Raw genomic sequence first — 24,095 nt, forward strand, 5'->3', positions numbered from 1 at the left:
AGTAGCATTGCAAGTGCACAGATATACAAATACACAATACTAGAAGAGCAACATGGTGATGTTTCTCTGAGGACTGCTCTTGCACTGCCAGTTAGTAGAGGCTGAAGGTCTACGAGGTGACATATGGCCACTGAGCTATGTACATGGCTCCTCAGATCAGACTCTGGGAAGTGCTTAGATATCTGAGTTGTGGGTGCTTTACAATCGGCTTCAGAACCTTTATGTTCTCACAGAGCATAGAACGTAGAACAGTGCAGCAGAGGAATAAGCCCACAATATTGTGCTGAACTAGTTATGCTAAAGACACTTAATTAAGCTAATCCATTTTGCCTGCACATGGTCCATATCCCTCCATTCTCTGGACATTCATATGCCTATCTAAGAGGCTCTTGAATGCCTCCATTGTATCTGCCTCCACTATGTAATAAACTTGCTCTGCATATCTCCTTTGAACTTCTTGCATCTTAACTTCAAACATCTTCAATTCTCTAGTATTAGACATTTTGACTCTGGGATACTCAAACTTTGCTTCTCACAATCTTATAAACTTGTATCAAGTCTCTCCTCAACCTCTGTCACTTCAGAGTAAACAATCCAGTTCATCTGATCTGTTCCCATAGTACTGGCTTTCTAATCCAGGCAACATCTAAGCAATCTCTCCAAAGTCTTCACATCCTTCCGAAAAAGGTGTGACCAGAACTGTTGGGTGCAGTCTTTCGTTGCTCCTATTGTGTTTCTAGGATTTATTGTGTATGCTCACAAGAAAATGAATCTCAGGGCTGTATATGGTGACATAAATGTATTTGATAATAAATTTACTTTGAACTTTGAATGCAATACCCAAGATGTAGCCTAACCAGAGTTTTATAAAGCTACAACAGAACTTCCTGGCTCTTGAATTCAATTCCTTGAAAGGCAAACACAGACACACTTCTTCACCAACCTATCAACCTGTGCAGTCTGTTTCAGAGAGTTATGCACTTGGACCTTAAGATCCTTCTGTACATTAATATGGTTAAGGATCTGAGTACTGTTCCTTTACATTTGATCTCCCAAAGTGCAGCACTCACATTCGCCTGGATTAAATTCCATTTGCTATTCCTCCACCCTTATCTGCAACTGATCTACATCCCATTGTATCCTTTGGCAATCTTCTATACTACCCACAACACCAACGATCTCTGTATTGTTTAAAAATGTACTAATCCACCAATCCAGGTCATTTATACATATCACAAACAGCAGAGGCCTCAGTATGCGTGCCTACAGAACGCTACTAGACATGGGTCTGCAGCCAAAATAAGTTTCATCAACCATTACCCTCTGAATGCAACAAAACAGCCAAGTTTAGGTCCAGCTATCCTGTGACCTCTGCGAATGTGGTGCCCTGGTGGGCTGTGGGGAATCGAAGATTGCGTAGCCTGCTGGTTCTTCCCTCAGCTATGCATCTGACGGAGAGGGCACACCTAAACAGCTGTCAATATGCACGGCCAGCATAGATGTGAAATATGGCTAGAGAAGGAAGGGAATTTGACATCAATGCTGACCACTTGCACACGAAATGCCCACACCTTTCTACGGTTTCTTGCATTGTCCATTACCTGTGATCAGTCCACTGGCGACTCCCGGAATCCCCTGCAGCTCAGTAAGGTTGTTTTTCTCAAAGTATTCGTCGCACGTGGCATTGAGGAAACTAGACGAGCAGAAGAGTTGCCAAAGTTTGGTGGTCACAGTCTCGTTGGCCACCGTGATTACTTTGGCACATATGTCAAAATCATGCTGTGACAGTGTCCTGTTCCCTAGAATACAGACACTGGAGATAGAGAGAACATCCTGTTAACAGCGATCTATGAAACGCAAATAAGCCTCTGCTCCACAATGATAAATGTTCCCTGGAAGTTAACCTTCCTTATAAACCCATCATATTTTCGAGTAGATCTCAAAAGAAAGTGCTTATGGTAAATAAGCTCCATTCTTCAGTTCTTGATTAGTAAGGAGGTTAATGGTTACAGGGAGAATGTGGGAAAATAGGGCTGAGAACTAAAAAAAATCAGCCATGATTGAATGGCAGAATAGACTAGATGGGCTGAATGGCCTAATTCTGCTCTTATATCTTACGCGCCTTATGGCACGATGCAAAAAAATGCAGTGTGATGTTCAAAATCTATGGTGGAGATGTGTTTTAGCTGTCGTGAACATCAAAGGTTTAATTTTCTTTGATGCAGAATGTGAGTGACAAATTCCTGGCAGTTAGCTGTCCCTGAAGAAGCTTGAAGACATGCTTGGGAGGTTTAACCTGCGGTTTCAGAAGATAAAAGGCCTGCCTCCTTCTTTTTCAAGTTTTACAAAGATCAGAATGTGTTGCATGTGGGTAGACAGAGGTTGTTACAGGGAGACACTGGACAGAAACACAAAAACTCCTACTGTCATATGCTCTTTTATCAATTTAAAACCAGGGCCCTATTGATCCACTCACTGCTAACGCCCAGAACAGATTAGCTTAGTCTCCATTTCAGGAACGCATTCTTGGAAACTGAGCCTGTGATTCTTTTGAAGCTGGAGTTTATGATGAACTATGCTATGGATCTGTAAGGTGATCTGCACCAGTTTATTAAGGCAGCTTTTCCATAAACTGAGCTTGTAAACTGCCCATACACACAGCAAGGAGAGGGATTCACAAGAAAAGGGAACCGAGCTTTTTGGCTGTTTGAGTCCGTTTTATTAATGAGTACTGTGGCCACAAGCAGCTGGATGTTTTTGATTCCCTTAGTGTCCAAAATACTGCCTGAGCATCGATTGGGTACAGAATTCTAAGGATTCAGAACCTACCAGGGATTCTTCATTTTCGTGTCAAATGTTGCACCCCTGAGGTAATGGCATCTGCTTCTTCATTTACAGTCCGAGGAAACACTTCACCTGTTAAGCCCCTTAATAAATTTCAATAGATTATAGCTCATTTTTTTTCCTGATTTCTACATAATACAGATGTAGGCTCTCATTCTCTCCTCACAGGACAACTCTATCATCTCAGAAATCTCTCTGATGAAACTCTTTTGCTCCAAGAAAGAGGCAGAACCTATGCTAGTACTTCAGTTGTGGACTCATCAGAGTTGGATGTATGTGTTGAAACTTTAATTAGCTCCTTTACTTCAATCCTTTGCAAGAACAGGCTAACAAACTTTTCACTTTCGCAAACTGCTAGCTGTACCAGTAGGTTAACTTGCTGATTTGTTTACAAAGTTATCCTCATTCCTTTCACGATCAACTATTTCCAGAGTCGCAGTTTGAAAAACTCTAATCCTCTGCTTTTCGTATCAAAGTGGATATTTTAACACTTGTTCATATAAAATGTTCTCTTCCTCTTGCTCACAGTTAACCTTCTGCAAATTGATGCAACCTTTACTGTAATCCAGCTCCCAATTTATGAAATCACTTTGGCATCATCAGCAGACTTAAAACTTGCTCATCCAAGACACAGATAAGCATTTGCCAATAGCTGAAACACAAACTTTGATCCTTCAAAAATTATCCCTTTATTTCTGCTCTCTGTTTCCTGCCTGTTTATTGGTTTTCAGTCCATGCTATAATTCTACTTCCAGTACCACAAGTTCTGATTTTGAGTGGCAAATGCTCTCTGGTAATCTTAGTACACGACTCTTTCCCCCGTCACAATGAAGTTATAACATTGAAAGCTTCCTAAAGGCTTTGCAAACACTTAACTGGGAAGCATCTTCCATGGCAAAGTTTAAATCAGATTCAACTGTGCATCTGAGTTATCTGTCTCATTTAATTAAAAAAAAATAACTGCACAAGATTACAAGCCGAGTACAGTTCTAAAGAGTCCTACAAATCCCGCCACACCCTGTTCAGTTTCGTTGCTTTATACAGGTGAAATCACATCCCATACAAACACCTATCCTTCTCATATCTTTGCTTGTATAGCCTTTTATGTTTTCTATTCTCTTTCAGGTGTGTTTGATCATTCAAAAACATGGATATCAATCTTTAGACTTCTTGGAATGTTAGATCCAGGATGCACTAATCTGATCCAAGCCATCTGTTTCACAGCCAAGTGATAATAAAACTACATCTGCTTCTTTTGAAATGACCCCTGCTGATTGTCTCCTCCAAGCCTGGCAACTGCTTTAAGCCACTTGTGGCAGAGCAGCTAGTCTCTGCCCTATTCTTATTGGCATGTTCTTTTCGGCTGGAATACTCCTACAACTTTGTCAAAGATAACCTAAGAACATGGAGGGAGGAGTACTTAGTGATAATGATGTCATTAAAAACGTAGGGTGTTCTTGTGTAACCATCACCTGGGCATGAGGCATGAGCTCTAACTCCCACTTGGACAGCCTATACTTGAGTGCCAACCCTGTCTTGTTCTGGGGTGATATGGGTTATTCCATTATCAGGTTATCCTAAAAAACCTTTGCTGAAGGTGTTGTAATTCTAGCTCTATTTTCCCATTTGCTTTGCTTTCTTTTCCTTCACGGTTTGTAATTTCTGAAGGCACTTTTTTGCATTGCAATTCGGATCGAAATATAACACTGATGAAAGAATTGCCTTTACTAATTGTAATTAGGAATGAAACTACAACTGTAACTCTATTTCTTAAGAATCAGAATTTTGGAACCAAGTTGCAAAATGATTCCTTGTAAATATATTTTCACCCTTACTGAGTAATGTACATTTCTCCACTGTAGTGGCTCCCAACATGTGGTTCATGGTAATCATGGCCAAAGGTGACAGGGGATCTGAGGTGCTGAGGCAATTTAGTTAGAAATCTCACCCAAAAGAAATAATAATCTCACCCAGAAGAAACAGAAATAAAAATAAAGATAAAATATGGAGGTAGCACAACCAGCTATCCATAGGCAGTCACAGGACTTTGCTGCTTTAAGGAACTGACCAGTGGATTTTATAGAGGGAAGCAGGTTCTTAAGGAGCTAGGATGCCCATTGACTAGTGTCAGGAACCACTGCTCTGTTTTCACAGACTTCTCTAATTCTGAATGGCATCTATTAAAAATGCAAACAATTCAACAGTTTAAATGCTCCTGTCATGGGAATTTAGCAGATTTCATTATTTACGTATTTCAGAATAACAAGATTATGATTAAGGCAAATTGTTCAATACAGAAAAAGAATAAGTAATCACATTTTGGATGAAAAAAAATAAGATAAATCAGAACTTTTACTTCCAAACGAATGAAGAAATTTTGAATTAATTTACCAGAAAAGGTCTTTGAACTTAGCACAATAAAATGATTGGATGCATTATTAGGGAGAAAGCATAACATGATTTAGTTAAAAAAACTAGTAGGTGGGATTGATCTGCCAGAAAAAAAGTAAATTGTCTAACGTTTTTTATAAGAGTTATTACATTTAAGTGATTGGGATACATAGATGAATTTTAAGCTGGTATTCCATGGGTGAAACTATTGAATTCTATTAGAAAAATATGGAGGTGGGTATTTCATTGAACATCCACAATGAACTGAATAAGATATACTTCAAGACCATTCAAAGCATTGAACTTTTTGTCTTATTTATTGTTTTGCTCATTTTTATTGTACTGTATCTGAATACAATATTGCCATTCCCTTGTTACAAGGATTCATAACAAACCTCCTCATTTGGATCTAGATAAACTGGAAACTCAGATTCATGCGGCACGTCAGTCATTATCTATGGGAATTTGTAAGGCAAATATATCAAGTGCAGCAATTCATTTTGCTGCATTTTTCCATTTAAAAATATATTTCAGATTTATAACATTCAGCTCTTTATCGCTAATCTGCCCAGGTAATCTGTGCAGAAAACAGAGGTGAGTGAATGAAATTAGGTTTTGAATTCAATTCATGTCCAGCCAATTCCAGTTTTTACATTACCTCATGGTACATCTCAGGCACCATGACTGGTGATTTAATATGAATAAATATTGCATTGTCACTCTGTAGTATTGTACTTACGGGAAGTCTGGTGGGTCAAATGCAGATTTGATAACTCCAGCATAAATGGAAAGAATGGATAGGATGACACATGCCAGGAATACCAGGGCAAACTTGTTGACGTATTTGACTCCTACAAAGACTATCAGAGCCATGCAGGTGAGGACACACGTTCCATACACACGCATGTTATTCAACATGGCTGCTGCTTCCTCACTGGCCTCCTCGGCTTTGAAAATTGCCATATTGGGGAATATGTAAGTCTGTAAAAAGTACAGGCAGTTACAGAATTCTTGAAGACATACTTTGCCACTTTTTCCTTTAGACTCGTTTGAACATAGATATCAGTGCTGTCACAAATAAATGAGAGGACGCCCACCTAGCCGCTCAATGTGAGTTGCAGATACTATTAATCAGACAAGCAGGATGGATCAAAACATAGTGGGCGAATGGAAAACAGTGGGCTGGAAAGTCACTGCATGTGTAAATATGAGTCAAAGCATTGTACTAACATTGCATAAGCCCCCTCTTATGTATAAGGTCTTCCACTGTATATGGAAGATTATGGCTTCTACACACAAAGCCCTTTCCTCCATCGGCACTTGCCCTTGCAGAGAGTGAAAATTGGAGAGGGAATTAGTCTGGTGGATCGATCGGATGTGATTTGTGGGTAGGTGTAAGGAGTTTGTACATTCTCCCCATGACCACATGGGTTTTCTCCCTCATTCCAAAGACATATGGTTGAGGGTTAGTAAATTGTGGGCATGCTATGTTGGTGCTGGAAGCCTGGTGACACTTACGGGCTGCCCCCAGCACACCTTTGGACAGTGCTGTTCGTTGACACAAACAATGTATTTCACTGTGTGTTTTGAAGTTCCGATGTATATGTGACAAATAAACTTTAGTCATTGTTATCAACATTCAATGAAACACTGCCGTTATATCTTTAGAATATTAATCGAGTTAGTCCTTTACATTTTCAGATGGAATCGCCTCAGGATAGGAAGGATGTGGAAGCTTTAGAGAGGGTGCAGAGGGACTTACCTGGATGCTGCCTGGATTAGAGAGCATTTCTTATGAGGAGAGGTTGAATGAGCTCGGGCTTTTCTCTTTGGAGTGAAGGAGGACGAGAGGAAACTTGATAAAGGTATATGAGGTGATAAGAGGCATAGATCAAGAGGACAGCCAGAGGCATTTTCCCAGGGAGGAAATGGCAAATCCAGGGGACATAATTTTAAGTTGATTGGAGGAAAGTAAAGGGGGATTTCAGAGAAAAGTATTTTTATACAGAGACTGATATGTGCATGGAACGCCCTGCTAGAGATGGTGGTAGAGGTATTAGGGGTATTTAAGAAACTCTTGGATAGGTACATGGATGATAGAAAAATAGAGGGTGATTTAGGAGGGAAGGGTTAGATTAATCTTGAAAGGGTTAAAAGATCGGTACAACACTGTGAGCCGGAGGGCCTGTTCTGTGCTCTAATATTCTGTGTTCTATGTATAATGATTTGGAATCTGCTGTCTGGCCCATCATGTCTACCTTGCCTTTTGATCAGGCCAACACAGTTGGGCAGCTCAATTCCATTTCTCGACTTGATCTTCAGTATCCTTCAGCACCCACCTGAGCAAAGCTCTATCAATGGCAGTGTCAGAAATTGCCTGTTGGTCTGGATTAAGTATTGTTTTGTTGTAGAGAATTCTAAATGTCTCCTGCCTTTTAGAACATTACAGCTGATTATTTTCTGGTCCTCTATTGTTATGATGCTATTGAGTTATAAGTGACTTATAATTGACTTACCACTATATTCATGGGAGGAAGATATGCACTGTGTGTTTAATATTAAATTCGTTAGATAGACCCTTTTAGAAATGAAATTAAGTGTATTATTAGCCACTTATAAGTGACTTATAGTTTCACCTACATTCCGCCCGTGATTACACCACCCCCCACTCACCCGGGTCGGCCGGTTCACAAGAATATTGTCAATATTAAACCGGTCCGGGGTGCAAAAAAGGTTTGGGACCCCTGCTCTATGATACTGACCTAGATTGTAAGTCAGCACTGACTGGTAATCACTCCTGAGTTCTTCCTCAACTCTATGCCCGGTATCACTTTGCATTTATTTACGCAGCTAATGGTGATGCAGGCGCTGATCATTAAAGCAATTGCTATTGTAATTATTATCCTCCAGCAAGAAAAGAGCTATTCTGTGCAAACAAACACTGTTTACAATAATTATTTCTTTACACAATTAAAGCTGACGTCGTCTCAGCCCCAGAATCAATGAGTGAACTTCCCTGACTGCAGCACATGAACAGATGTGGACAGCAGGGAAGAACAGCGGACAACACTGTTGTCCCACAGCTCCAGTGACCCAACTATGACCTTGACCTGTCACAGTGACGTTTGCACTGTGTCCCTCCCGGACAGCATAGGTTTGCTCCCACATAGAACACAGAACATGGAACAGTACAGTACAATATGGGATCTTAGGCCCATGCTATTGTGTAGACCTATATAACCTACTCCATGATCAATCCGACCCTTTCCTCCTACACAGCTCTTAACCCTCCATTTTGCTTACACCCACGTGCCTCTATAAGAGTCCCAGTGTCCCTGTTGTATCACCAGTCCCGACAGTGCATTCCAGGCACCCACCACTCTCTGTGTAAAAAACCTACCTCTGACACACCCCCCTACCAAAACTTCCCTCTACTCTCCTTAAAATATACTGGCAGGTTGTGGGGCTTACTGCAACTTACTCCATGGTGCAGATAAATGGTAAAAAGAATTGAAAGGAGAGATGGTGGGTGCATGTGAGAGAATAAAGGATTCAGCATTCCAGGGAAATAAGGAGAAGGCTTCATGGGTCTCATAATGCTGGGAGATAGCACCGACTCTATGGATTGAATGGCATTTTTGATGTTGTTTTAGGCATAGTTCAGTCATTGACGAGTGGGCTGTGGGCAGAAAACGGAACGTGTTTAGTGGGTTTATTTTCGTCACCTGTAAGCCCATGGGGACTTAGCAGCAAGTTCAATAGTGCACAACATTCACTTGAGAAAGCGGCTGTAGTGGCAGTGGAGTTCAGAAGGATGGTGGGGGGTGGGGGTAGAATTTCATTGAAACCTACAGGGTACTTAAAGGCCTAGGAATTCATTACTGTGCAGGGTTGAGGAGGCCAAGTCATTGGATGTACTTAAAGCAGAGATTGACGTGTTCTGATTGGCAAAGTGTTTGAGGTTTTGGAGGGAAGATGAGAGAAATCAGCCATGATTGAATGGCAGAGCAGACTTGATGGTCCAAATGGCCAAAATATGCCCTGACAGTTTATGGTGTTATGGTCTTAAGGGGTTCTTATTAAGGCTTTTGCGGCTCCCTCATTGAGAGGAGGGTCGCAGTGCGCAACAAGGAGGCCAGTTAAGCCGGCAGCTGTGATGGTGTTGGTGGAAGGCTGTCACTCCACATGGCTACCACATCCTTCCCCTCCAGTGCTGTGTTGGAGAGCTCCTCAAATCAGAATTCCAGGAAGGGGGCTGGAGTGATGACCAAACAGTCTACCACCCCTCACCCCTGGGGTCTCCCTATCCTCCAACTGCCCCATACAGACCATAGCACTCTCTGAGGATTGGGAAAGCCGGTTCCTGCCTGTCATCTTTGTCCTTGTCTCTGGTTGTCCTCGCCGCGGTATGCTGGTAACCCTGTGTAACAGCAGGTGGTAAATCTGGTGACTTATGGCAGCTGCTGGGAAATCCAGGAGGGGTTACATCAGAAGAAGATTTTGCAAACTTTATCTTTCTTCCCTCTCAGTTATCGAGACGTATAGAAGCAGAGGAGCTCTTGTCCAATTCCAGTACTTCAGTCATCCAAGACAGGACACTGACTGAATAGATAATTCATTCATTGACAGAATGTTAGTCTGAACCCCACAAGAAAGGTTTGGCCTCCGTTACCCAGGAAGTCCCACGGTGAGACCTCTCCCCTGCCAAATGGGAACCTCTCCGCACCTCCTGTCACAGTTCCCTGCGCCGGGAATGCTATTCCTTCCATCTCTGGCAGTGCTGCCTCCACCCGCTGCTCTGCTCCCAGTACCTGGGCAGCCACCACTCCCGGCTCGATGTTCCTCTGGAGGTCGTACCACACGATTTCTCACCACTACCCACCTCACTCACTTGACTGATTCATTTACCCGCCTCTCCTCTCGCTGCATCTCTCCTGTCTTACTTGGATCAGCACCCAGGACCCTGGTGTCTCATTCCTGGAAATTCCAGACAACTCTGAGTGGATTTTTCTCCGAGATGGGCAATCACTGTTGGTAGAGAAGCTAGCATTTCACAGACTTACAAAACCGAGATCGTGGCTGCCTGGTGGGAGGCCATTTGCAGCGCCAGATACAGTGAATCCATGGTTCAATCAAAAAGGTCTTTTAAGACCCTCTTAGATAGGTACATGGAGCTTAGAAAAATAGAGGGCTATGCACTAGGGAAATTCTAGGCAGTTTTTAGTGTAGGTTACATGGTCGGCACAACATTGTGGGCCGAAGGGCCTGTAATGTGCTGTAGATTTGTATGTTCTATGTTCTATGTTCAATCATGCTCGTGGTTTTCACTCTTCTATGCTTCTCTTAACTATAGTTAACCTAAGCAAGGATTGTACTCTCTACTGGTACATCATGAGAGGGGATCTCATTAAAACCTGTTGAATATTGAAAAGCCTAGATAGAGTGGACATGGAAAAGATGTTTCCTGTGGAGGGGGAGTCTAGGACCTGAGGGCACCACCTCAGAATAGAAGCACGTCCCTTTAGAACTGAGATGAGGAGGAATTTCTTTTGTCAAAGGGTGGTGAACCTGTGGAATACATTGCCATGGACAGCCGTGGAGGCCAAGTCACTGGATATATTGAAAGCAGAGTTTCAAATATTCTTCATTAGTAAGGGGATCAAAGGTTACAGGGAGAAGGCAGGAGATTCCAGAAGGTGGAGCTGTGGACGGTACTAAACGGCAACTCCTTTGCTTGCATCTTCGGAAACAGATTTATTTCTATCTTTGATATCTCCTTTTTTTTCCCTTTCAAAGTTCTTTTGAAGACCCTGACCTGCAGTTACACTCTGACTTTGGTTTTTTGTGGGAATGGGACCCGCTCTCAGGGCCTCATGACTGGCCACTTTTCGATAGGCCGAGGCCGTGGCCTAGAAGACTAGTGTGCCCTCAGGGTGCCGGATTTTCATGGCTCTGGAGGCGGGTGGATTCAAGGCGGACACCGCCACTGCCGCCTGACGCGTCGTGGGAGAACAAGGAAGATCGGAAGCAGTGGGTTTGCTGTTGGCTGTGAGCCCAGAGGCACAGAGCTCGGAAAAGCGATGCAACAGACTTTTAACACCATAAATCAGTGAGTTGTTTTGTTATGTCTCCCCTCTCACTGTCAAACAGAAACACATCTTTTTCCCTTATCAGGGAGAGAGAGAGCCTGTGGTATGTTGAATACTGGGTGAACGAGTAGTCTTTGGGGTACTGCAAGTCTGTGTCTTTATTGATGCTCTGCTGCACACTAGTGCGCTTGGTGGGGGGTGCCGATGCTTTTTTTGCTGGTGGTGGGGGAAGCAGCTTTGCTGCTGCTTGTGCATGGGAGGGGGAGTTGGAGGGGCTTTGGGGTTCTAACATTTAACTGTCATTCATTCTTTAGGGTACTCCTCTGATTTTTGTGGATGTTTGCAAAGAAGAAGAATTTCAGGATGTATATTGTATACAGTTCTCTGACATTAAATGTACCTTTGAAACCTACTGAATAGGGTTGAGAGGGATAATAAATTAGCCATGATGGAATGGTGGCGCGGACTTTATGGGCCAAATGGGCTAACTCTGCTCAATTGTTTTATGGTCTTATTTTAAATCTTTTTTCTAGTAAAGAGCACTCAATTTCTGACTATATCATTGACAGTAAAGCATTTTGGGGCATCCAATGAGCATGAAAGATGTTACAGAAAAGCATTCTCTCGCCCCTTCCAGCCCTTGCTGCCTGTACTCACCAGCAGGATTTCAATGGTGCCCAGGATATACATAGCACCAGCGAACGTTGTCCCCAGGTAGAAACAGAGTCCCACTGCACCCCCAAATTCGGGACCTAGCGAACGGGAGATCATGTAGTAGGAACCGCCAGCTGCAGGAAACACAATAAGCAAAGAGAGGGTGGGGGAATGTTAATGCTGAACTGGTACGTCCAATGTGGCCACCGCTCTTTGATTTGCTTTGAGATCAGATCAGAGGCTCATAGAGTGATATTAAAAGTACACAACACTTGTTTGAGAATTAAACAAAACAAATTTGAGCTTTAACTCATAATCTGTTACATAACAACTTGCATTTACATAGTGGCTTTAATAGAAGCTATTATGAAGGTATATCACAGAACTCTTATGAAACAAGATCTTATGACAACAAACAACATTCTGAGATATTAAGGAGATTTTAGATTAGCTTTATTTGTCGCATGTACTCGGAAACATACAGCGAAATGTGTTGCTTGCATCAAATCAAATCAATGAGCAATGCGGTGGGCAGCCTGTGAGAATTGTCATAGTTTCGGCATCAAAAAAGCATGCCCACAGCTCATTAACCCTAACCCATCGGTCTTTGGTATGTGGGAGGAAACCAGAGCACCCTGAGGAAAACCGCGCGGTCGCAGGGAGAACGCACAAACTCTTCACAGGCAGCAGCCAGAATTGAACCCCGATCAGGGATGGCTGGTGCTGTAACAGCATCAAGCTAACCACTGCCCAAACCAAATATTACACCGGACAATCTGAAGATCTATTAAAGGGATAGGTCTTGAGGCATATTTTGTAGGATGGAAGGTGCGTTGAGATTGAGTGTGGGAGCTTCAGTGCTCAGAACTCTGACAAAAGGCATTGTTGCCAGTGGCGGAGGCCAAAATGGAGGTGGTTCCAGAACCAGATTCAGATGAGGCTGGCGAGACCCACGATCTCGACTTTTTAATATAGACTGGTCTCATCACCGGCAACTGCTTGCCTCGGCATTAAGTTGTCGATCATCTAACTCAGTCTTTCTTTGCTGTGCCACTGAACATGAGAACCTCCATCTGTCCCAGGGAAAAGTAGCCTGGAGATGTGGTGGTTTAGATTGTCATCCCAGTAGAGTATGGCCTTCAACAGGCAACTGGTGTCACTTCAAACCTCCTGCAACCGAAACACGATCCTGAAGCTTCTGATACTCTGACACTCAGGTATATCGAGGAAGTTATCCTCCACTTCTCTGTGGCAGCATGTTTTCTTGTTGTGTTTGTAGTTTGTTTTATTTTCTCATTGGTTGTTTTTCTTAGTTTGCGAGTAGTTTTTCATTGATTCCGTTGTACTTCTTTGTATTTCCTGTGAAAGCTGGCAAAAATATGTTGCATATATGTACTTTGATAATACATTTACTTTGAACTTTGCTGTTATGTTCTATAATTCCAAAAGCTAATGGAAAGAAAAACACTGGAGCTTGGGAAAACATGTCTACTTCAGTTCTCTTTAGTGAGGCGCATACATATGATGTGGTGGCATAATGACGTATGCCATTCATGTACTTTTACATATAACCCATAATGAATTATATAAACAACAAAGAATGCTTAATCAAACAATAGATTTACAATGTTACTCAAATATTACTGAAGTATTAAATATATTACACTCCTCCCTGTATATCTATAAACTCCAAATCAATATAGAATGCAGCTCAACTTATATACGTACACACACAACCACACACCCACACCCACACCCACACACACACCATGATGGGGGAGGCTTTGTGACTTTCTCTCACTGAGAGAGCATTTGGAATCACATGAATTCTTGGGTCCACTAGATCAGGAGGGAGTGTTATCTCCCACATTGTAACTCACCTTCAGACTGTTGTTGAATTCCATCACTGGAAATGAGGTGAAAAGCTCGAATCAGAATCAGGTTTATTATCACTGACCTGTTGTATCTCATGTAACTTGTTTTGTGGCAGTGCTGCAGTGCAATACTTTAAAAACTACTATAAGATACAAGAAAGAATAAATAAATAGTGCGAAAGAGGAATAGTGAGGTAGTGTTCACGGGTTCATGAACCATTCAGAGGGGAATAAACTATTTCTAAAACATTGAGTTGGGTCTTCACTCTTCCCCATCATGGCAATTTCTGCTCTTCAGCAGACACTGTCAGACTGGACTCAAGAATTTCCTGTCCAAAGATGTACCTCCTCCCTGAAGACAGTAATGAGAAGAGGGCACGTCCTGGGTGGTGAAGATCCTTAATGATGAATGACAGTTCGTTGAGGCATTAGTTTTTGAAGATATCTGTAATGGAGGGCAGGCGATGGAGATGGTGGAGTCTATAACCACAGTGCCCCTTCCTGCCAGTAGATACTTCTAGGCAATAAGTTCACATTTTCCAAGCCATAAAATTATGCAATTATGCTCATTAATATTTAGAACAGGCTTCAAAGAATAAATGTCTCTTAAAATGATCAAACAGGATGGATTGAATAAGGTTTCTAGGTTTGAATTAATCACTTAGTTATTGTAAAAATTGGGACTCTACTTTTAAAAGAAAGGACAGGGACCATAATTAGGAGTGATCTGCTCCTTTTATTGTAGAAATAAAATGGATAGCACCGTGAAGACAGGTGAAAAAATCATTCATATCCTCAACTATCTGGAGTGCTTTATACACATCTGCTTATTTAAGGAGGGACATACAGTATATATAGATGAAGTGGGAAAAAGGTTCATCTGATGTATTCCTGCGAAGTTAGGTTTGCCATATGGGGAGAGATTATATATACTGGGCCTATTCAGAAGAATAAGAAAGGCACAAAATTCTTAGAGGGTTTAATTGGGCAGAGGTGGAGTAAATGTTTCCCCTGGTAAGAACCAGGCGTTACAGCTTCAGCCTGAGGTGCCAGCTATGAAGAAAATTTCTTCACCCAGAGGACAGTGATTCATAGTAATTCTCCACTCACGCGGCAATGGAGCATCAGTCTCAGGATATGTCTGAGATTGTTACATCTTCAGAAAATAGGGAATAATGGATACAAGTTTTGTGCAGGAAAATGGCACTGAGGTAAAAGCATAAATAGCAGGCTAGGCAAGTGGGGCTGAATGGCCTTCTTCCTTCTGCTTCAGTTTTAAAAATTCTTAATTTATTGTCCATTCATTCTTTAAACACTGGTTTACTTGTTTATCATTTATTCATTTTAACATGAGGGACCAGTGTCGTTTTCCTCACATTCTTCCTTCGGAATCAGAAGGTTATGTGTTCAGGTCCAGTCTCCAGATACTTAGGCTCAAGAGTCAAACCGACACAAAGCAGAGCTGAGTTGGGGAGGGGCGTTAAGGAATCATATTTCAGATGAGAAACTCTGTTGCACTCCCTTCTGGCTTCTCAGCTATCTGTAAAGATTTTCTGGCATTGTTGAAAGAGAGTTTCTTCCTCCAGTTCCTCCATTGGTTTCTCCAGTGTACTGGATGATATTCATCCCTCAATGTCATTTGTGGAAAGAGAAACAGGTCAAAGACACTTCTTCACAGGTAGGTGTAAAAAGGGGGTAAAACAGGTAACCCTTAAGTTGCATAAAGGTGGGAGAAGGAGCAAAGGATGGATAGGACAAAGAAAACAGCTCTGATAGGGGAGGTCAGCATTGCTGCATGGATCACATAGGGGTCTCATAATCTGTGGAGTTACTGGGGGAAGTTAGAAGGTGATAATGTAAACCTGGAAACATAGTATATCGTAAGGTGTGGGGTTGTAGGACATGCCGAGTTAGTCCAGCTCTGCAGAGGAAAAACCTTTTTCACAGAAGGTCAAGTTACAGAGAAATTGAGTTTACTTCAAATTTCCAGCATCTGCATGTTTTCATTATTTTCAGAGTTTGCTCGAACCTTTTATTTTAATGCCTTTGAGCGAACAGCGCTGTAGTAAATTTGGGTGTAGGATTTCCTACATTGTAATAGAGACTGCATTTTATAGAAGGGATGTCAGGGTATCCTGGGATTATGGAAAATGCTACAGAAAGGCAAATTGCCCTTTCTCGTAATGACAGGAAAGAGACAGAATGGAAAGTCATGTACATCTGCCTTTGATTCTAATTCATGAACAATAAATTCTCTCAGTGTTAACAGGACAAACATTAACTGGATAATTAACCACACCGTAATAAATGCGGAATTCCCAATCCGAGTCTTAGATAAGAATATATCTCTCATCGGCTGTCAGGGCAAACCTATTGTGACCTGCAATTAGTGGCCACATTATTAGATACAGGAGTACACCTCATAAAGTGGCCACAGGAGTGGAATCCGGTATGGTCTTCAGCTGCTGAAGCTCATCCATTTCAAGGTTCATCGGGTTGTGCACTCAGAGATGCACATCTGCCACCATTGCTGTAGCGTATGGTTATTGGAATTACTGCTGCCTTCCTGCAGTTTGAACCAGTTTGGCCATTCTCCTCTGACCTCTCTCATTACCAAGGCGTACTCACCCACAGAATTGCCACTCGCTGGATTTTTTTATTCGTTTTTCATACCATTCCCTGTAGACCCTAGAGACTGTTGTGCACGAAGATCCCAGGAGATCAGCAGTTTCTGAGATACTCAAACCACCCCGACAGGCACCAATAATCACCTGCGGTCAAAATCACTTTGATCACACTTCTTCCCCGTTCTGATGTTTGGTCTGACTAGCAGCTGAACGTCTTGACTATGTCTGCATGATTTTATGCATTGAGATGCTGCCACATGATTGGTTGCTTGGATATTTGCATTAATGAGCAGGCGTAATAAAGTGTTCACAGAGCATCCTAAGGAAATCCTTGTGGTATGATACAGAACATGTAAATCCACACAGACAGCACTGAAGATTGAACTCCAACCTAGGTTGTTGGAATGGTGAGGCAACTCTGGCACTTGGACAATAAGGAAATTCCCTTATTCCCAGAAATGCATGACAAGGACCCAAGGATAGAAATTCATTTTTGGGGCAGTTGTGCAAATTCTTGGATATGGTAGAAAATGCTACTCATCCTTTGGTTTTGATTTCTCTTTCTATAAGGCCATAAGATATAGGAGCAGAATTAGACCATTTGGCCCATCGAGTTCTCCATTTCATCATGGCTGATCCAACTTCCCGTTCAGCCCCAATCTCCTGCCTTCATGCCCTGAACAGTCAAGAATTTACCAACCTCTACCTTAAATATACATAACGATTTGGCCTCCACAGCTGTTTGTGGCAAAGAATTCTCCATATTTACCCCTCTTTGGCTAAAGAAATTCCTTCCCATTTCCATTCACAAGGGATGCCCTTCTATTCTGAGGCTGTGTCCTCTGGTCTTAGACTCTCCCACCAGAGGCAACATCCTCTCCACATCCACTGTAACAAGCCCTTTCACCATTTGATAGATTTAACTGAGGTCACCCCTCATTTGTCTGAATATTAGTGAATATAAGCCCAGAGCCACCAAACACTTTCCCGGGAGAAGGCTCAGGAGCTTGAAAGCTCGTACGGCCAGATTTGGGAACAGCTTCTTCCCACTGTGATAAGACTGCTGAACGGATCCTGACCCGGATCTGGGCCGTACCCTCCAAATATTCGGACCTGCCTCTTGGTTTTTTTGCTCTGCCTCACTTTCCAGTTTTCTATTTTCTATTTATGAAATATAATTTAAATTTTTAATATTTACTAATTTTTCTATTTTAAATATTTTTAGTATTTAATATTTGTAATCCAGGGAGCGGGAAGCACAGAATCAAATATTACTGTGATGATTGTACGTTCTAGTATCAATTGTTTGGCGCCAATAAAGTATAAAGTATATGACAATAGTGGAATCATTTTCGTGAACCTCCTTTGAACCCTCTCCAGTTTCGGCACATCCTTTCTAAGGGCCCACGACTGCTCACAATACTCCAAGTGAGGCCTCATCAGTGCTTTATAAAGTTTCATCATTACATCCTAGCTTTTATATTCTAGTCCTCTTGAAATGAATGCTAACATTGCATTTGCCTTCTTCACTACGGACTCAAGCTGCAAATTAACCTTTAGGGAATCCTGCACCAGGACTCCAAAGTTTCTTTACACCCCTGTTTATTGTATTTTCTCTCCATTTAGAAAATATTCATCCCTTTCAATTCTACCAAAGTGCATGACCAACACTGTATTCCAGCTGCCATTCCTTTGCCCATTCTCCTAATCTAAATTCTTCTGTAGCCTCTCTACTTCCTCAAAAGTACCTGCCCCTCCACCTATCTTCATATTATCTGCAAACCTTGCAACAAGGCCATCAATTCCATTATCCAAATCATTGATATAGAATGTATAAAGAATCAACCTTAACACAGACCCCAATGGCACACCACTAGTTACTGGCAGCCAACAGAAAAGGCTTCCTTTATTCTCTTTCTTTGACTCCTGCCAATCAGCCACTGCTTTATCCATGCTAGGATCTTTCCTGTAATACCATGGACTTGTAATTTGTTAAGCAGCCTCATGTGTGGCAACTTGTCAAAGACCTTCTAAAAATTCAAGCACACAACATCAACTGATTCTCCGTTGGCTGCTCTGCTTGTTATTTCTTCAAAGGATTCCAACAGATTAGTCAGGCAAGATCTTCCCTTGAGGAAACCATGCTGACTATAGCCTATTTTATCATGTGCCTCTAAGTACTCTGAGACCTCATCCTTAGTAAACGACTCTAACATATTTCCAACCACTGAGGTCAGACTACAGATTGTCCTATAGTTTCCTTTCTTCTGCTTCTCTCCATTCTTGGAGAGTGGAGTGACATTTGCAATTTTCCAGTCTTCTGGAACCATTTCAGAATCTAGTGATTCTTGAAAGATGATTACTAATGCCTCCACAATCTCTTCAGCCACCTCTTTCAGAACTCTGGGGTGTACACCATCTGGTCCAGGTGACTGATCTACCTTCAGACCTTTCAGTTTCCCAAGAACCTTCTCTCTAGTTATGGTAACTTCACACATTTCAAGACACCTGACACCTGGAACTACAACCATACTGCTGGTGTCTTCCACAGTGAAGACTGATGCAAAATACTTCATCAGTTCATCTGCCATTTCCTTGTCCCCCATTACTACCTCTTCAGCATCATTTCCAGTCTGATATCTATTCTCGCCTTTCTTTTACATTTTATGTATCTGTAGAAACTTTTGGTATCCTCTTTAATATTATTGGCTAGCTTATTTCCATATTCTACTTTTGCTTTCTTAGTGACTTTTTAGTTGCCTTCTGTTGTTATTTGAAAACTTCCCACTAATTGTTGCTCTATTATATGCCCTCTTGAATTACACTCCACACACGAGGAGTAAAAATCTTAATGTTACATCTCCATCTAAATGTGCAATGTGCAATCATAGTAATTTATAATAAGTAGAACAGTCAATGTAATATAGAGTACACTCAAATCAGTGTGAGTTCATCAGTCTGATGGCCTGGTGGAAGAAGCTGTCCTGGAGCCTGTTGGTCCTGGCTTTTATGCTGCGGTACCACTTCCTGGATGGTAGCAGCTGGAATAGATTGTGGTTGGGATGATTTGGGTCCCCAGTGATCCTCTTTTTGGCTTTTATGTTGGCTTAGACTTCCGTTGTTAGCCATGGATGTGCCATCTTGCCTTTAGAATACTTCTTCCTCTTTGGGATGTATATATCCTGTGCCTTCCAAATTGTTTCTGGAAATTCCAGCCACTGGTGCTCTGCCATCTACTTATTGAATTAATAACTATTGACTATAATATTTATGCCTGAAGTACAGAATATGATTTACTTCTTAAAATTCAAATTTAAACTAAGTTTCACCTATGTTACAAAAATTACATAAGCTGATTTCCCTGTTTGAATGCCATTGTTTGGAACATAGCTTCAGATTTTGTCAATTATATTTGAATATTTACCAAGATCCCAATGGTTAAACACCACGACCTAGTTTATCTGCCACCTAAGTTAGTGGAAACTTCAGAGACTAAACTTCTCTGTTCAAGAAACCCATGACCTAATTCTCCCATAGATGAAAGGCAGTGATTTATTAAACCAATAAAGCAGAAAGTCTCATTGCAGATCCCTGACTGTGTCTTATTTACCCAGCTCCAGCCAGTCTCCATTATATTTCAGAATTAGCTTGTGGTTGGCCGTGCTGTCTTGCGTACACCAGGGACTGTACCAGGAAGTGTCCTAGTTCAGCGCTGCATCACTTGCCACTGACCTAGTTAAGCAGCTCTTCCACAGTAACTGCAACCATGGCAGTGAGGCCTTGTTTTTCTTTCTCAGAAGCTTATTTCCAAATTAAATAAAATACAAGGCTCGCTCTTACAGTCCTTTCACTGAAAGCCAAGGTAAAAATAACATTAATTGAATACTTTAACTACAGACTATCAATCAGACTGCATTTCTCCTTCATCGAGGTAGAGGCCCTCCATTGATAGGGATTAACCAAGGATGTTGTGTCCGAGCTATCCATGCTTCAGTTGATACACAAGCCAAGGCAGTATGTATAGGAAACAAGCTTTTGTCCATGCAGCAGGCTCCCCCTCATCATGCAGCTGATGAATCCAAAGGAACAGAAGACCGATATAGTTTGGCACCAGCTGCATCGCAGGAGTTGTCAGTCAACATTGAACTCAGCGTGGGGCTGTCTTAGGGACTCCAGCCGCAGAATTCCCCTCATGCCTTACTCCCGAAGCATTCCCCACCGGTGGCTACAGCTGCAAGGCAGCAGAGGTTTGCAATTAGGGTTTTCCTTTTCCTAGATGAGCTGCTGACCACTGCTGACAGGCCCTTATCTATCCAAGCAACTGGTTTTGAGATGCCAGGAGCCCACTTTTGGCTCTTCTCCAGAAATGGTTCTGCCAGATTTAGTAGCTAAGTCACACAGGAAGGCCAGGAGTTGGACTTGGCTGACAGAAGCTCTTGGAGACGCATCCGATTGGGAGCATTTAATAGGTAGTGAGGGGAGCTTATCCCCATTAAAGCTACCCCCCACCCCCCAACCGGTTATGACAACCTTAAGGAATACCCTTCACTGTATGCCCAAATATATTGATAAGATTTACAAGAAAAGGTATTGTTAAAAAATAGCTAAGATGTGGAAGTGCAGTGAAGTCAACTGGAAGTCTGTTGGCATAGTGGTGATCAGAGCTCCAGAGATTGGGGTTCACCCCTTGAGTCCAGCGCTGCTGGTGTGGAGTTTGAATCTTTTCCCCGTGACAGTGTGGATCTGTTCTGGGTGCTCTGGTTTCTTCCAACAGCCCCAAATGGTGCAGGTTGTTAACTAGGTGGTGTAAATTGATCTGAGAGTCAGCATAGTCTTATGGACCAAATAGCCTCTGTCTACTTTCATTAGTACTTCCCATACCTAATTAAGTGGCCACTGAGTGTATGTTCATGGTCTTCTGCTGCTGTAGCCCATCCACTTCAAGATTCGATATATTGTACATTCAGAGATGCTCTTCTGCACACCACTGTTGTAATGTGTGGTTATTTGAGTTATCTTCCTGTCTTGCCATTCTTCTCTGACCTCTCTCATTCACAAAGTGTTTTCACCCACAGAACTGCCACTCATTTTTTTTTTTGTTTTTCGCACCATTCTCTGTAAACTCTAGCTACCGTTGTGTGTGAAAGCCCCAGGAGATCAGCAGTTTCTGGGATAATCAAACCACCCTGTCTGGCACCAACAATCATCCCATGGTCAAAGTCATTTAGATCACATTTCTTCCCCATTCTGATGTTTGTTCTGAACAACAACTGAGTCTCTTGACCATGACGGCATGCTTTTATGCATTGAGCTGCTGCCACATGATTGGCTGATTAGATATTTGCATTAACAAGCAGGTGCATAGATGTGCCTAATAAACAGGCCATTGTGTGTATACAATAAGGAAATGCATAAAATATCCTTCCCTCCCTGGTAAATGGCCTCCAGCAAATATCATCAGTTCTAGATCAAATGCCTTAAGTCAGCTAAATGCAGACCCCAATGTGCGGACAGACCTGTCCATCTGTTAGCATCATTGAGTGAGGATGATGAATTATTGCTCAAAGAAAGATGTGAGCATTATCAGGCGGCTGTGTCAGGCTGCCATTCATCAGATGCTGTTGGAGAGGCAATGGATATCTCTATACCTTAAAGTTAGCTTGGGAGTGAGCACTGTGTTCACCTTAGCTTCAAGTCCGCCAAGGTATCAATTTTAACATTTAAATCCTCATGCAGATACCAATGTGGCTTTGTCACTCCTTTATTTTTCATATAAGCTCCTCAATTCTATGAACATCTGTGAAGTCTGTACTCCTGCAACATTCTGCATCTCCCCTAGGTCCCAAGTTCTGATATTCCCTCCACAAGCTACTTCACCTCCCTGCCTTTCTCCACCTGAAAAGTTTTGTGAGGCCTCTGCTATTTGGTATTGTACAGAGGATGAAAAGGGTTCTGATGGAATATCTGTGTGTGTCCTGTCTGCCTGTTTTCTCTGAAGCACAGTAATTTGGATGCCCACAAGCCTTTATACATGGACCAGAACACATACTCCACAGGCAAGAAAGCTCACCAACACCTCTACTTTCTCAGAATGCTGAAGAGAGTGGAACTATGCTCAACAATACTCATGATCTTCTGCAGATGTGCAGTTTGGAGCATCCTAACATGCTTTGTGTTACGGAAACTGCACTGTGGCGGATAGGGGTCTGCAACAGGTAATTTAAGTTGCCCAACGCAACACCAGCACCAGCCTATTTGCTATCAAGAGCATATATACAGAAATATGCCAAAAGAATGCCAGCCATATCATGAAGGATCCCACCCACCCTGCTTATAGACTGCTTGCCCCTCTCTTGTCTGGGAAGAGGCTACACAGAATCCACACCAGCACCACTACACTCAAAAAGTTATTTTCCCAAGTCATCAGGCTGGCGAACACTTCCATCCTTCATCCATTAACTCACCCTCCTACACCCCAACACTATTACCTCCACATCAGCCACTCTTTTCCACAGCCCCTCAGCACACTTCATCCCCCCATTCACTGCTACTTTACGCTTACACTCCGCACCTCCACAGTCACTGTCCTCAGTTTTCATTTAGAACAGTTCCTCTTGCCAAGAGACAGTTGTCACTTTATTATTTCTTGTCAGAGTCACCTTATTTAGAGATACAGTATTTCTGCATCCAGTGATACTTTATGTTAATGTATATAAGCTAATCTAATGTACTGTTAGTCTTACGAGACCATGGATCTGCGCCCGGAAAGTCTTCACTCTCCAGGGTGCAGACCTGGGCAAGGTTGTATGGAAGACCAGCAGTTGCCCATGCTACAAGTCTCCCCTCTCCACGACACCAATGTTGTCCAAAGGAAGGGCATTAGGACCCATACAGCTTGACACCAGTGTCGTCGCAGAGCAATTGGTGATTAAGTGCCTTGCTCAAGGACACAATACGTTGCCTTGGCTGGGGCTCGAACTCACGACCTTCAGTTCGCTAGTCCAATGCCTTGACCACTTGGCCACGTGCCCACACACCATATATATGGCAACTCTCTAAACAGTTACTTGTACATTTTGTTTTGTAGGATTGCTTTTATACTTATATCTATTGTGTTTTTTATTGTGTTCTTTGTGCTCAATGTGTTTTTCATGCTACATCAGATCCGGAGTAACAATCATTTCATTCTCCTTTACACTGGTGTACTGAAGAATGACAATAAAAAGTCTTGAATCTTGAAGTAATAAATATAGTCCCACCGTCTGTTTTTTTCTGCAAAAGCTTTTTAGGACATTTATACCCAAATTTCTGGAATGAAATCTATTCAGTAACCTTTCAAATGCTTATAAATCCAGACCTTTTCATTCAAACCATGCCATGGATGTACTGTGGAGAGCTTTCTAACTAGCTCCATCACTGTCTGATATGGGGGTGGAGGGTGAGGGCTACAGCACAGGATCGAAGTAAGCTGCAGAGAGTTGTAAACTTCATCAGCCCTATCATGGACACCAGCCTCTGCAGTATCCAGGACATCTTCAACGAGTGATGCCTCCAAAATGGTAGTGTCCATCATTAAGGACCACCATCACCCAGGACATACACTCTTCTCATTGCTA

The 24,095-nt window shown here is 42.2% G+C and overlaps 1 protein-coding gene across 1 annotated transcript in view; it reads right to left on the minus strand.

Annotated features, from left to right (window-relative positions):
* The window catches only part of LOC140210509 (solute carrier family 12 member 5-like), a 347,453-nt gene that overhangs the window by 136,694 nt on the left and 186,664 nt on the right, over positions 1–24,095 (minus strand). Inside the window, exons 6-8 of the mRNA XM_072279513.1 lie at positions 11,982–12,112; positions 5,975–6,216; positions 1,602–1,813 (exon numbers count right to left, since the gene is read on the minus strand). Coding sequence (XP_072135614.1) covers positions 1,602–1,813; positions 5,975–6,216; positions 11,982–12,112 — 585 coding nt within the window. The remainder of the gene's footprint in view (positions 1–1,601; positions 1,814–5,974; positions 6,217–11,981; positions 12,113–24,095) is intronic.

The sequence above is a fragment of the Mobula birostris genome, chromosome 2, assembly GCF_030028105.1.
Source record: "Mobula birostris isolate sMobBir1 chromosome 2, sMobBir1.hap1, whole genome shotgun sequence".
Taxonomy (NCBI): domain Eukaryota; kingdom Metazoa; phylum Chordata; class Chondrichthyes; order Myliobatiformes; family Myliobatidae; genus Mobula; species Mobula birostris.